This window comes from Heloderma suspectum, chromosome 5 (genome assembly GCF_057233095.1).
Source record: "Heloderma suspectum isolate Gila_16-S chromosome 5, 16-S_ref, whole genome shotgun sequence".
Taxonomy (NCBI): domain Eukaryota; kingdom Metazoa; phylum Chordata; class Lepidosauria; order Squamata; family Helodermatidae; genus Heloderma; species Heloderma suspectum.
The window spans coordinates 131,211,062-131,227,068 of NC_139462.1; the positions used below are offsets into that span (position 1 = coordinate 131,211,062).

Below are 16,007 nucleotides of genomic sequence, written 5' to 3' on the forward strand. Positions count from 1 at the left end.
TCACAGCCAGACCAAGCACGCGTACTGGGAAATAAAACCCACTGAATTCTGTGGCAACTGAGTTCCCACTTATATTTGAGTAAGCCACACGTCTGCAAAGGTGATCAGATTTCTTTTGAAATCTGTTTTCAGCCCTCGCCACTCTCACTAAAAGGCGTTTTGAAGCATCATCTTCGGCACCACAGCCAACGATAAAAAAAAAATCCAGTATATAAAGTTTAACCCGAAGTCTCTCCTAGCAGCAGCCGCAGAGCAGGAGGAGCTTGCGCCCATGCGCATGCACGTGGCTCAGTTTCCCCCCTAAACAGGCAGAGGTGCCATCAAGGCTGACAGGACAAGAGCGAAAGGCGCAGGGGGCGCGAGGCGGCTCCGTTGGGCCTCCGGAGCGCGCGCCTTTTCTCTCCGGCGCCGGCGCCTCCCTTTCCGCCAGGGCGGCCCTCGGCCGGCGCCGTTGCTGGGGTTGCGCGCACCGCCCGGCAGGGGCCGCCCCGGGGCAGAGCGAGGCGGGAGTCGGGCGGGCCAGCGGCTGCGGAAGGAGGCAGGCAAGAGCCGGCGACCTGGCGCGAGGGAGGCGTCTCCCTGCAGCAGCGCTGCGCGACACAGGCAGACGCGCTGCTCGGAGCAGCCGGAGGAAGCGCCGCCGGTCCTGCTGGCAGTACCTCTTCGCCCGGCTCTGGACCGAGCGGGAGCGCTTGGCCCGGCCGGGATCTCCAGCGGCTCCGCTCCAGGCGTTCCCGCCGCAGTGGTCTCTGCGCACCGGCCCCGCTGAGCACGATGGCTCGCCAGGAACGCCGGGCTCTCCCTGCCCTTTTCCTCGTTGTCACAGCGGCAGGTAAGGAAGCGGGAAACGCGGCTTTTTCTAGTAAGGCTACCGGCCCCTAGTTGTCTTTCCAGTCGGACGTAAGTGCCATTGATGTCGACTCCCAAGTAGGGCGATGCTTAAGTTGCAGCCCATTCTCTACGAGCAGAGGCTAGATTTCTGCCCAGGGCTGCAGCCTCGGAGAAAAGGCGGGATGGAAATGTCATCGTTCAGAAGCTGAACATGAGTCAGCAGTGTGATGCTGCTGCAAAAAAGGCTAATGTGCTTTTAGGTTGCATTAATAGAACCATAGTTTCCAAGTCACAAGTAGTAATAATTCCATTTTATTCCATACCAGTCATAGGTAGGGTAGGTTGCATCACACTAATCATACCTAAAGTAGATTGCGTCAGGACTATTGTATTTAGTTATGGCACATTAAGAAGGATATAGACAGACTGGAACAGATTCAGAGGAGGGCAGCAAAAAAGGTCAGGAGTAAGGAAGAAAACAAGTCTTATGAGGGAAGGTGGTTAGCCTTGAAAAGAGAAGATTGAAGGAGGAACATGATAACAGTCTTAAAATACCCGAAGGGGGTGTCACATGGAAGAGGACAAGGGCTTGTTCTCTGCTCCCCTAGAAGGCAGGATTAACTGTAACAGGAGGGTAGAGTTTTGTTGAACATTATGAAAAGCGTAATGGTAGGAGTAGTTCTACAATGGAACCAATTACTTCGGTGGGGGTGTTTCTCCTTTGCTGGAGGTCTTCAAGCAGAGGCAAGTCAGTTGGATGCTTTAGCTCTAAATTTTCTGCATCAAGGAGGGGGTTGGACTAGATGGCCTAAAAGCCCCCTGCTCGATGATCCTATGAAACAAATAAACAAGGTGCTTTTTGAAATGATCAGCCAGTATGAGTTGCCTGAAGACACTCATGGAATAGTTGATTTTTAAAATGAAAACATCCCCCCCCTTCATCCCCAAAGAGTGTGAGTACAGATTTTCAAGTGCAGGATTTGTGCTTGATCTTAAAAATGGGCTGCAATCCTAAACACACATACTTAGAAGTAAGGTGCATTGGAATCAGTGGTACTTAATTCCAACTAAAGAGGCACAGAATTCTTGGGCAGGAAATCCCAGTGAACAGGACATAATTTACAAATGGTGTGAATATATGTGAATATTCCAGGGCTATCATCTAACTCACTTTCTTCAAAGGAGGGTGTCTGATCATTAAAAAGTTATTATTTGGTCTAGAATTTGGAGGAGGAGGAGGAAGAGAGAAGCTTGGGGAAACTGAAGCATGGTAAACATGGCTTGTATGTTGTTGAGGCCTGGAATGAGAATAGAAATAGAAAGCAAGGGACCTACAGGGTGTAATGAGTTTTCCTCAGTTAGTTAAATAGGGATATTAGACCTACTTGTCAGGTGATAATATCTAAGGACAGAAGAAAAAACAACTTGTTACTTGTTTTCCCTTGTACGATATGAGGGAAAACTTCAGCTGAAGGCTACCCACTCACCTATGAGAGTTCTTGTGGTCTATGTCTAAAAATGTAACATGTGGCACAAGCCAACACATGGTTGCAAACAGATCAGTCATACACAACTCATTGAGAAGTTAAAATTGACTACTCATCAAGCATTTGTTGGGTGGCAAAATTGAGTTTTTAGTTGTGGCCTGTGTGAAGCAGTCTTTAGAGTGTTCTTTTTAGTCAGGGGTGGGCAACTTATGGCCCTCCAGATCTTGTTAGACTGCAGCTCCCATCAATCCTAACCAACATAGTCAGTGGTGAGGGATGATGGGAGTTGTAGCCTGACAAGATCTGGAGGGCCATAAGTTGCCCATCCCTGCATTTATTGGATCACTTCTAACTGTTGGACACAGTTCACTTCTTTTTCCATAATGTTTTGTGCAATGCTGGCGGGTATATATTTTAAATTTAAAATACCTCATCTTTTGTCATAAATCCAGGCTAGTTTCCAACAATTAAAATACTTTTCTTTTTTTTTAATACACAATAAAACATTGCAGTTGGTAAATGTGTCTTAAATTTGGTAAACCTTATTTATATTCAAATCTTGTAGGCCTGAACCTACTATCAATTCAAGTGCTCCAAGGTACACCTGCAAAAACATTCAAGGGCCACTTCAGCTGTTGCATGGCAGTTATATTTTCTGTGTTTCCACTGGTGTTTCCTGCAATAAACACACAATATGATGTGGAGATGTAGATCTCTAAATGCACAGTGGACACCTACTGTGAGCTGTGGCCAATCGGGTTCTGAAGCACAGACTAAAGCTCTACCTTGTGAAATTCTGCTTGAGGCAGAGGAGCTTTGTCCCGTGTTCTAGCAAGCCCAACCAGCTAGTAGTGGTGTGACTTGGAAGATCAGTGCTTTTGTGCTGGCACAGAAGTGGTATACCTTAACTTCCTTTGTCTATTCAGCATGCTGCTACCAACGAATGAGTGCTCCTTCTTTTAGCCAGGAGGTCACTCTCAGATTGCCACTTGCTCATGATCTCCGAAGACTGTTCATTTTGTGTATGATCTCATCTGGTTCTGTGCAGCAACTATATTTTACTTAGTCTACACTGCATCTGTGAAATTTCCATGCCTCTACATCCCTCCTCCCACCCTCCCCACTTACTCACATTAGCATTTTCCAGATATCACATGGTCCCTTTCTACTGAACTAGAAAATTTAATTTGATACTTTTGATGGGGTGTTTGAATTTAGGTAAAGCAAACGTTTCAGATCAAGAGTGGGAACAGGAGGGATTACACAGTTCTGACGAAAACAGGAAAGCACAAAATCAGTGTAAAAAGTGGGAAGAGTTTAAAAAGAGGAGAACTAGGCTCCAGGTAAGACAGGCAGCCCCTCAGGGCATCTCTACACCAGCTAAAATCCTGCATTTAAAATGGGGCTTTCTGCTTCCATTTTAAATGCAGGATCACAACAACTCCCTTCCTCCCCCCCCCCCCGCACTTCTCCCCATATCTGAGTCTTCCATGATCTTCATTGATCTTGCTCCTCTTCTTGCTGCTTTTCCTCTTTTCACCGAGGAAACTCAAGCGGAACACAAAGGGGTAATTTGATAGCTCATTATCTGTGATATATTTAAAAACGGAACAAACGGCATTTGTGCAGGAGATGCCTTGAACGATCATGGTGTCATGTAAAAAGCCCGCAAACTTCCGTGAAGGCGCAATCTCAATCACAGGATAAAAGCTCCATGTGAAGGAGCCCTCAGTCATTCACATGAACTGGTAGAAATAGTAGACAATGGCATTCAACACTTCATTGGGTCTCAACAACTTTTCCTGCAATTTTGCATAATTTATTTGGGTTTTGCTAGTCATAGGGAAGAACAAGAAGCTATCCTGGACACTGAAATCATACACACACACCAAAAACGAGAAATACTGGAAATCTTGTTCACCGGCTCCTGAGATTTCAGCAGGGGCTATTCCATAAGGGTTAGAAACTTCCTTTAGAAAGGAAAAGGAAAGCCGAGAGTCTTTTAAAGTTAACATCTGCTCTCACCACCATATTCTTTGGCTTTTCTGTGTTCCTGTGAGACAGACAGCCCTGCCTATAGGTGCCTTGGAGCCAGGGTTAACAAAGTTGTGGAGGGAAGCAGGGATGTCCAGGAGAGGCTGGCTGACTCTGGTTTGAACAGGCCTAGATGAAGCCCCATTGGTGTTCTTCAAGTCAGAGGAAAATGAGGGGAGGAGGGCGTAAGGAATCCAAGAGAGGGCAAAATTATTTGGCCCAGAGGTATTATTATTGTGTAGCTTCCTTCATATGCTCTAAACCAATGCTAGAAGAATTATATACTTTTTAATGGAAGTTCTATGCAGTTAGTTTATCAAGTCAGCAGCCACCACCAAAAATAAGGGCTTTCCATGCCCCAAAATAGTAAAATTCCATAAGTCACTCAAGGTGACTGTCACAGCACAAAGTACACAGCAGTTGACTTTTTCTCCCTTAAGAAGCAGCTGATAGACATAGACCTACAACATCCAGTAAATAATTGAAAGCAGCCAGTATTACAGCAGAAGGTCAGAATGTTCATCTCAGTACTGGGAGAACTATCACAGAGTTTTGCTATACCGTATATGGAAACCAAGGGGAGCTACGCTTTTTGTTTTCTCTTTTGATCCATGCTCATATGTTTCATGCAATGTAGTGCCAATAATTCTCTGAATCTGCTTCACTTCAGCTCCTCCATCAGTGCCAGAAGTTCAGTTTACTTCAAAGCATCTGTAGGGGAGCTCTGGTTTTCCCCCTCCTCTTCCTTCCCCTGCTTGCCTCTTTCCAGATTTAAATTGTTCCAATGCTGCTGCTATCTGAAGCTGCTGTTACCTGTATTGTGCCTGTGTTACCTGTATTTTTCCCACCATGGGGCTAATAGTAGTTTCGGGGGAAGAGTTAGATCTGGAGAAAGGCACTGGGCAAAAGTGTTTTAAACCCAACCCCCCACCCCCACACTGTTTTTCCAGTCAAAATTGAAGCTCTTCGTAGCTGCCTTGGGATGCAATCCTATGCATATTTAGGCAGAAACATGTCCTACAACTCCCAGCATTCTCTGGGCAGCCATACTGGCTGGGGAATGCTGGTAGTTGTCGAACTTATTTCTGTGTAAAGGTGCATAGAATTGTGCTCTTAAGGGTTTTTTTAAAAAGCTGGGAGATCCAGTTATGGAACTCCTGCATTATGTCCATTCAGCCCTGGGGGGGTGGGGGGGGGCAAAATCTAGTCAGGAGAAAGAAGTGGCAGAGAAAAGAGTTTCAAATGATCAGGAGCTAAGGGGGAACTGAAGTTCATTCATCTGGAATAGCTAGCCAGATCTTAGGCTGCAGGGCTCTGCCCTGCTTCCATTTTGTGAAGCTTTATGAAGTTTTGGCTATGTTCTACCTTCAAGGCAGGTATGTCATCTACATTTACATCTCCCAGTGACTGGTTTATGGATTTTTTGACAGCAGTTTCACAGTAGTGGCAGCATGTTTCCTATTCTGATGCTTATTGTTGCATGGTTTGGTGGCTGCTTGGGAACAGAAAAGCTTTCCTGCTTGTTGCCAAAATTTTGGGTAATTTGTCCTTTCCTTTGTTATGACAGTATTTACTGTTTCTGTATAAAGCAACGTTGGCACACAGGACTTTCAGCAAGACTTGAGAAAAACCCAGTTTGACTAAAGGTATGCAGCAGCCTCTGCTGTCACAAAATATCTTACAAGCTCACGTGAAGCTTGTGCTTTAAAAACAAAGCAAGAATAAAACCCTGTGCTCTGCTACACAGTGCTGTGTATGGCATATACATGGCACTTTCCTAACCTTCCTCTCAGATAATCTGCTGTTGTCAGTCTGTTCTTACCTTGCATACATTTAGGTTCTGCATAGAATTATCACAGATCCAAGGCTACTCCTTGCCTTTCATTTCCTTTTGGCCATGGTTTCTCATTTCTTTTTCTCTGCCATGATGTGTGCATGTATTTATATCTGCCAACTGAGGAAAACATTAATGTAGTATATGGCAAAGTGAGCTGCAATCCACAAAAGCTTATAGCCACAATCAAATTATTAGTCTTGCATCAAGACTGTTTGTTTTTGGTTTCCTAAATAATTGGGATTTTCTGAAGAGCCATCTCCCTGCAGTCCAAAATGGGAAGAAACTCCATTTTATATAGCAATCCTACGTATGTCTATTCAGAAGTAAGCCCCATTAACTTCAGTGGGATTTCCTTCCAGGTAGCCTTAGATCTGGTTTGCACATAACAGTAACCCATGAGTTATTTAACCCATGGGTTGTTGAATTCTGGGTGGCTGTGATGTGCAAACCCAACCGCATTAATAAACCATGGTTTGTTAACAAAGAACAACCCAGAAAGAGAACCCGTAGTTGTTGGGTTGTGAACTTGAGTTTGTTTAAATCATGGTTTGTTATGTATAAACCCAGAACCGTGGCTTGTTTATAGGCTGTTTTGCCAGGTTACAAAGGTGGCGGGCAAGAGTAATTTTTAAAAAAACCTTGCCACTCTACATGCCAGTACTACAGTGCCACAAAGGCATTTGGTGATACAGGGAGGAAGCGGGTGAAGGAGGAGGGAAACAAATGATCCAGGGATTGAGAAGACAAACCATGGGTAGGGCCACAAACCATGGGTTAAATAAACTGGGGGTTAGCATTATGTGTGAACCAGAGCACAATCTCTTCTAGATTTCAAAAGAGTGACAGTGATGTTGTTCTTATTTTTAACTCTCAACTCAGTTATTTATAAGATGCAGCTGCAGTTTCATGCTTGCCAGCTACCTTTGTAATCTATAACCTAGGCCCCATCTACATGGCACCACTTTCACCCCCCACCCCATCGCAGCTGCGCAGCAATGAAGCTTTGAAATAGCATCCCCTGTGATACACTCGCAGTTTTTTGCAGGCTTCCCTAACAGACTCACAGTGCCTTTGTTTTGCCATTATACTGAAATGTGCAGCTGTGCAGTCCCATGAGCATGGGGGTGCAACACCTGATTGCCTGTTTTGTATTTGGGGGGTTCTGTTGTGTCTTTCCTTGGTTCTGTGCTCCTTCATTTCCACACCATCTGTTTGTCAGTTCCCCAGCCTGAGACTCTCGCGATGGTTCGCACTCACAAATGTGAGTGGTACGTGCCTACCCATCGCTCCAAAATGGTGGCCAGAGCGAAGATGGTCCCCCCACCCAAGACCCCCTTGGGCACAGAGTCCAAAAGCAACCATTGTGAAGATACGAAGCTGCAAAAATGTGCGAAAGTGTGATTAAGTAACTGAAAACGCCTCTCTGTGCCTCTGTAACTGCACAGCTGCCAAGGGATGGGGGGAGTAAATGGGCGTCACAGAGTGACACAAGCACTACACACGCCAACAACATGCCCACCGCAAAATGCGAAGTCAGTTCAGGGAAGGGAGAGATGGTCTGCAACCGCTGGGAAACCTTCAGCAAATGCAAAAAATTGCAGCAAAACACCACCTCGGAAATCCGCAGTTTCTGGAGAAAACCACGGATGGCTGCGAAGTGGCAACTGCATCTTCTGTCTTGAGGGACCTCAACTCGCAGCTGCCTTGGAGTAAAAGGCTCGTGTAGATGGGGCCCCAGAAAGCCTTTTAGTACTGTACAACACTTGCTTAGTTATCCTGTACGTGAAGTATACTTTCAGTGTCCAAAATTCACCAAGGATGAAGCATGCCTCTTTAAGGACATCTAAGCTTTCTGTGAATCCTGCTTGGGCCAAAAGTGGGAGTACAAATATGCTCCCATGCCCTGCTTAATCTACACAGTGGGAACCACCCATTGGCTGTGAGTCCATCTTTTGGGGAGGACAGTGGGGCGATTTGTTTAGCCAAGGCTCTGTTTATTTTCTTTCTTCCCCACTTTCATTTGACCATGACACTCAGACCATTAGCTTTATTTTGATTATTAATGAAGGCAAACAAAATCATTTTCCTCTTTGGCTTAGGGATGCCAGCTATGGTTGCATCTAGTCAAGCATTCTTTTACTCCTGATTTATCTGAAATGGGAGGAATAAAAGCATAACAAATGGTTCTTCTTTATCTCCCTTCGGTTTTATTTATTTATTTATTAAACCATTCCTATACAGCATTTCAACATTAGGTTTCAGGGTGGCTTTAAAAATTCCAGATAAAAATAACATTTTTTTAAGAAACCCATTATCCTAAAACAACAATTAAAAGCTGTATAAAAGTCAGCTCAATTAATGTTAATATCCTGGAAGAATAATGAGGTTTCTGCCCGGCACTGAACAGATCAGCGTGGACGTCAAGGGAGCCTCCCTGGGGAAAGAGTTCCAAAGACAGGATGCCAGAACTGAAAGTGCCCTCTCCCTAGTTGCTGCCCCCTTTGCACCAGACAGGGGTACCCTGAGGTGACTGTCAGCAACAGGAATGGTGTGCAGAATAGCTCTAACATTACATGGGCAACAGTGCAGAAACTATTAACATTGCTTGTGTTCACATCAAAGGGAGGGGTACAGCCCAGTGTAGATCACACAAGTAGATTAAGTACAGCATGACCACTTACTCCTTTAAACGTTGGTTTGTTGCATAATACACTGTAGAAAGTAAAATGCATTTAAAAAGAGCTGCAAAACCACATTGGGGGTGACATTGCAGTACCATCCAATCGACCCTCTGCACAGCTGGCTTCTATTGCAAACTAGCAGAATCCATTTTCTCTGCTCTTTCTGGGATGTATTCAGTGTGATGAGTGCTTCTACAGTGCTCTGCACCAAAACAGCATATGTCTCTGCACCCTTCATTACCTAAGGGCCCGTGCACTAGTCTGAACTGTGGGTTGCAGAATTCCATTCCAATCTGGGGGGGCATGGAATATGGACTTCCTGGAGGGATTCTCTTCTGAACAGCTGAAGCGACGTGTGATAACATGCTGAGCTAGCTCCACCCCTCAGTGGTTCTGAACGTGCTCCTAAAATGATGCACAGTCAGCTGAGTCATTACCTTCGTCATAGCCAATCCAAGTTAAAACATTTTCCTCTATGGTGGTGATGTTTTTAGACGGTTGCTTTTTTCTACTGTTCGTTCATTGTTTGCTGCTGTTTGATTATCTGTCAATTTTACTATTGTTTTTAGCAGGATACCTGTAAGCAGGGCTGGCATCAAGGGTAGGTTTGGTTGGGCACTAGGCAGGGGCCCACCGACAAGAGCCCCCTGGAGTTGCTCCTCCTCTGCTTGTTCACCTGCCTCTTGATCTGGCCTAGACCACGGTAGTGGTGAGGTGGAGCAGCAGTAGACGCCACTTGCTCCCTGGCTCTCTGCCTGTCAAGCAAGCAAGTGGAGCAATGGTGAGAAAGGAGATGGGGACGATGGCAGTGAGACGGTAAACTCACTGAGGGAGGGGGCCCAGGGAGGGTGTCTGGCCCAGGGGCCCTCAAAAACCTGGAGCCAGCTCTCCCTGTAAGCTGCTATGGAAACGTTTTTACATTGAAGGGAAGGGCATACCCTTGTTAAATAAATCCATTCACTCCAGTGGGTCTAAAAGCAAAGCCTGTACTAGGGGACAAAGTTGTGGTAGGAACAAAACCTAGCTTCTGCCCCTGACAGCAGGTGGCCTATGCCAGCCCCCACTGCAGGCTAGGAAGAGAAACATTCCTTCTCCCCACCCGCTCCAGCCAAAGATCCTTGCTGTATACGTACCCCTTTTCCACCCATCTACCATAATTACAGGAATTTTTCTAGTTTTACATAGAGACAGCTGTTGCCTGCAGTAACTGCAGATGTGTTCACACTCACACCCTGTACATAAACGAGATACCATCACTGTTTGTCAGAAATAAGCACACAACACTAAGCAAGACTTAATTATTCTGGACCTACCCCTGTAAGAAATCCCATTATTTTTAAAGCTTTGATTACTAGCTATTCTCCCCCCCCCCCCTTGATAATGAATGAAGTTGCTCAAATCCCTGTGGCTCCAAATGATATTTAACTATGGTTTTAAAAATTTTGCTTGCACACTCAAAAGAAGCTTGTTAAACTTCAGCTCGTTGTCTTAAAGGACAATTCCGTTTTGGAAAGGGGGAAAATCATTTTTGAAAGATCTGATGCTGTAAACAATTGTCTTAATGAGATCAGAGTTCATGCTGCGATAAAAAGCAACAAAACAAGCCAGGAGCCTCATTATGTGTTTAAAACCTCACTAGTGCTCTGTTGTTGTTTTAACAGAGACATGTGATAGTAAGCTAGCAGACCGCAGGAGTCAGAAGCCGGGTGGCTGGAAACTGAGGGCATTGTTGTTGTGTTGGATAATAAGTGAATAATAAGTTCAACATTTAATGGAGTTGCTTTGAACTCACTTGTTGACCAGCAATGTCTGGCGGTGAAGAAAGTAGGCTGGCATTCGGCCAAATGTTTACTTTTTAACGTCTTTCAGCCTTGCCTATTATAGTAGCCATTTTTTAAGTTGTTCAGATCAGTAGTGGCATAACTCCATCCTGCCTCCTTGATTTGTGCTGGGAAGTTCTCCTGTGCAACCACCTTGAAAGGAATGGGAGCTGCACAAGAGCACTATCATCTTTCTGACCAGTGCTGCCATTAGGTCAGGGATGGGCAGAATTTTGGCTTGCAGGATCTACCTATACATACGTGTGTGTGTGTTGCTTTTGCTAGAGCCAGTTGCAAAATGGGAGCTCAAGGGCTGAGCCAAACACAAAATGGTGGCTTGAGGTGGAGCCAGGTTGAGTCATGCAGAGGGGTGACCTGACTGGATTGATAGCCAATTTACATCTGAGTTACTAGGTCAGAGATTCTAACACCAGACCCTAAAAATATTGCATAAAGACTGTGTGTGTGTGTGTGCGCGCACGTGCGCGTAAAAGATTCCTTACTATAGAAAGACACTCAGTGAAAGTGGTATAACAGTTGTTTCTTTAAGTTTAGAAATGTACTCATTCTGTTGCTGGTTACAGAAATGCAGAAGAAATACTTGCTGCTTGTTGTCAGAGTTTTACTCACACTGGGCCGACGGCTGAATATTGAACTAGAATAAGGCCCTTGCAACCCAGTCCTATGCATAATTGCAACAAGCAGTTGCGGAACATAGTTATTGTTACTAATTACTATTCAGGCATTTTCAGAACATCAGTCTTGCAGACCACTTGTACTTGAAGCTGTACATTTAAGTACTTTATGCATCCTGAAGCTTCACGGAATATTAAAGTGAAAATATTGCTCAGGACTCCCTTCCGCTTCTCCTTTCTCTTCCATTTCCAAAGGAAAGTGTACACTTACATGAAAATAAGCGCTGTTGAATACAGTGGGACTTACATCTGGGTAAAGTGGATAGGCTTACAGTCTCTTCTTCCTTCCCCCTCACCCCATTTTCAAATGAACAATCCGCACTGAAGTGAGAGATACCAGCTCTGCCAATTTAGTATGGCGCTCCAGTGGAGTCATGGGAGGTTGCAAGAAAAAGGTTTGCAACTTGATGGAAAAGAACCCATAGAAATCTGCCCTATATGAAGACAAACTATTTTCTCTTCTTCCTCCCCCCCATGATAAAGCTGCTTCTGCTGTTTCTTTTGTTGCCAGTCCTTGTTACAGAGGTGTGAGGTAAGCAGGCCTAACCAGTGCTGAGTTGAGGGGAACTAGTACTTCCCGAGATTTGGAAGCTATGCTTCTATTCATGCAGCCCAAAATAGCATTGGCCTTTTTTGCAGCCACATCACATTGTTGGCTCATATTCAGCTTGTGATTGACAACAATTCCAAGATCCTTCTCACTTGTAGTATTGTTGAGCCAAGTATCTGCCATCTTGTAACTGCATTTGGTTTCTTTTTCCTAGGTGCAGAACTTGACATTTATCCCTGTTCAATTTCATTCTGTTGTTTTCTGCTCAGTGCTCCAGCCTATCAAGATCACTTTGAATTCTGTTTCTGTCTTCCAAAGTATTAGCTATCCCCAGCAATTTTGTGTCATCTGCAGATCTGATCAGCATTCCTTGCACCTCCTCCTCCAAGTCATTAATACAAATGTGGAAGAGCACTGGGCCCAGGACTGAGCCCTTCGGTACCCCGCTCGTTACCTCTCCCCAGTTTGAGAAGATCCCATTGATAAGCACACTTTGAGTCTGATTCTGTAGCCAACTGTGGATCCACCGGATCGTTGTTTCATCTAGCCCACTTTGAGCTAGTTTGCTCATCAGGATATCATGGGGCACTTTGTCGAAAGCTTTGCTGAAGTCGAGGTATATTATGTCCACAGCATTCCCACAGTCTGCAAGAGAGGTTACTAGATCAAAAAATGAGTTCAGATTAGTCTGGCAGGATTTGTTCTTGACAAATCCCTGTTGGCTTTGAGTAATCACTGCATTGTTTTCAAGGTGCTTACAGATGGATTGCTTTATCATCTGCGCCAGAATTTTCCCAGGGATTGATGTCAGACTGACTGGTCTGCAGTTCCCAGGTTCCTCCTTTTTGAAGACAGGGACAACATTAGCCCTCCTCCAATCATCTGGCACTTCACCCGTCCTCCATGATTTCTCAAAGATAATAGACAGTGGCTTCTACAAAGCCATTAACCCTTGTTTCCTGGGTCAGACCTAATGAGAAACTATAGTTAATGGAAGAGTTCTTGGTTTGTTCAATCCCATCATCAAGGTAGGAGCAGAAGGGTTGCATGTCTGCCCACAAGGATCATTCATATCTCAGCTTACTAAACGAAGATAAAATTATCCAAACCAGCCCATTATATAGTAGCACATCTGGATTTGCTGCCACATAATGTACACTTGACTGAAAGCCACAGCCAGCCCTGGGTCTGTTTGACACAGGTGTTCCCAAACATCTGTTTGTCTCATTCATATGTTACATTTTAGGCGTACACATAAAAATGTAATGTGTGAATCTGATATCACCAGCCTTAAAGAAGGCCTCTGAAATATTAATAACTTAATAACTGCATTTCACATACCAATGATGGTGCTCTGCTAGGGAAGAAAATCTGTTTTCCTAGTGTCAAAATACTGCTCTCTGAATACAGGCAGGGAAATTGTAATATCTCACAAGAGAGCCACCTACTTGAAGGGAAATATCTGAATTCCATACAACAAATAACCACAGCATAGGAAAAACAATTATGTAAAAATGGCTATTGTCTTAGAATGACCAAAGTGTTATGTGCTGAGCAAGTCATACTGCAACAGTGGTATTATCATGGTGTGACAGAAAACCTTACCTTCCCCGGTTCTGTAATCTTTGCCTCTGTTCTGTCTCAATTCATTTAATCCTGGCTTTTGATCTAGATTCACTACTTACCCTTTCTTGATTTTTGGATCCAAGACTTTTCCAACTTCTTGGATTCCAAAGGAGCCACTACATTGACCATTACCAGGTTCTGGCTGAATCATTACCACTACACAGGAAGGAAGCTCCTGTGAATTAGCTGTTAGATTTCACTTAATTCCTGTAATTTTAAAATGGTTACAGTGATTTTCAGCCAGAGCAACAGCTTATAAATATGGGCCTTTTAAAATATATATCTCTATATTAACTATCATAAACAAAAAGAGCAGCTTTGTACAGTATTAAAGGGCAAGATGAGAGGAAGCCGAAATGAGTTGTGCTTCCTTTTTTATGTTAAACATAACAACTGTCTTCCTGAATTAAACAAAAATCTGAATTCTGCAGCTTGTATTATGCAGGCTAAGCAAATTTGCATAATTTCCTTTGATTATAATTTATTCTGCAATAATTGCTATTTTGCATAATTTGTGCTCTTTCTCCTATTTGGAAAAGAGCAAGGAGCAAGCGCCATACTCTGACCACATATTCAGCAATTTTTTTTTGGCTTCTGAGATTCACCAGCATTGCCCACATCCCAGCATATTTCTGGTTGCATATTTCTGCAACCCTAAGTAGTAGAAACTTGATTTTTAAAAAAATGTTTAAAGAAAACTGAGATGGTCAGGAAACTGAGTCCTCTGATCAATACCACATTATATTGCTTTTCTGGACAAATGTGGCATATGCACATGCCTGGTCATTGTTAATCTAGTTGATTGGTCATAGAAGAAACTGTATTATGAAATCATAGTTAGCCCTGAAAGCTTTTTTGCTACAGTCTGCTGTCAGATGCATATTCATGGTGGAAGTCCAGTACAAAACGGGACATATCCTATTGCATCCAAGGCCAGGCCTGCTTGTGGAGTCATCAGCTGACTTGTCACAGTGACTTGGTGACAGAAAACAGAGACCTCTAAACTCAATAAAAGAGGCCTGGCAGTGAAGCATATTAGCCTGGTGATGGGATGTACTCCCAAGCAGCATCTGCCCAGAACTGTGGAACTGAAGATAGTGATTTATGAAAGACTGACAGGGATGCGTGACTCCCAGTACATGAAATTAAATTACCCTGGAAGAATACAGGCCACTCTAAGTCATAAACAAAATCATCTTTTTTGTGGGAAGCTTAAAACCCCTCCCTGGTTTCCTTCCACAACTCTCCCAGGATAAATGGAACAGGCTCAAACATTTTTATAGCTCATTATTAGAGTTCTTGGGCAAATCATCAAGCTACTGCCCAGAACAGCCTTTGCCAACCTGGCGCCCTCTCAGTGTGTTAGATGTCAACCCCCATCGTCCCCAGCCAGCAGTGCCTTGAGTGGGCTGGCTGGGGGTGGTGGGAGTTGTAGTCCAACACATTGGGAGGGGACCAGGTTAGGGAACACTGACCTAGAATGTTTTGGAAACCTCTGTCTGATAGATCAGTGGTCTCCAAAGTGGGGTGTGCAAACCCAGGAGGTGCGCAAGACGATCCATTGGGGTGCACGAGCCGCCTGATGATTGAGCAGCCTCCTGCTGCCTCGACAAGCTGCCCTTGTGTGCATCAGGACGGGAGCCGAGGGGGAAGCTCCATGGCATTTCTCTCTCAGCTCCAGTCCTATCCTGCCTCTGCCATGGCCACCAGGGGCAACTGCGCCAGTCTCTGCCAGGCACAGCAGAGGAAGGCACAGTTGCTTGCTCAACTGTGGCACTGGAGCAGCGGCCACCCCTCCGAAGGAGAGCACATTCCTTCCAAATTTGCTGACCTTTTCTGTGATGACAAGCGGCTGTCAGTAGTATGCCTAGCAGATTTTTTTTTTTTTTAAAGCACTTAATCTGTCCCTTCAAGGTAAAGTTGACATTTTAACAATGAGTGAGAAAGTAACTGCTTTTCGAAAGAAACCTGTGCTGCGGAGAGAGCATTTTGAAAATGGATGTTTGGAAATGTTTCCATTGGTGTGTGTGTCACCTATAAAAACATATCTGCACACTTAAAAGACTTAGGAAAGGAATTTTCTAACCTGTTTAAAAATCTTCCAAAGAGTTTCAGTGGGTTTTGAACCTATGTGTTAAAAATATAAAAATGCAACACCTTCCAATTAGTTTGCAAGAGCAACTGATTGACATCTGGGAAGATGGAAATTTACTAGCTGGATTTCAACAAAAACCTTTGCATAATTGGTGGATAGGTTTGAAAAATGAGTATCATGATTTTGTAAGCACAGCCAACAATGCACTTCTTCCATTTGGATCTACATATCTTTGTGAGGTGTCTTTTTCAGCTATGACAGCCATTAAAACCAAGTATCGAAACAAACTGAACTTAGAACCAGACCTTCAAATTGCTGTACCACAAAGCATTAAACCAAGATTTTTAAAAA

The 16,007-nt window shown here is 44.2% G+C and overlaps 1 protein-coding gene across 1 annotated transcript in view; it reads left to right on the plus strand.

Moving 5' to 3' along the window:
• The first annotated feature begins 302 nt into the window (after positions 1-302).
• PARM1 (prostate androgen-regulated mucin-like protein 1) overlaps positions 303-16,007 on the plus strand; it is a 33,253-nt gene continuing 17,548 nt past the window's right edge. Inside the window, exon 1 of the mRNA XM_084857474.1 lies at positions 303-832. Coding sequence (XP_084713600.1) covers positions 775-832 — 58 coding nt within the window. The 5' untranslated portion in view covers positions 303-774. The remainder of the gene's footprint in view (positions 833-16,007) is intronic.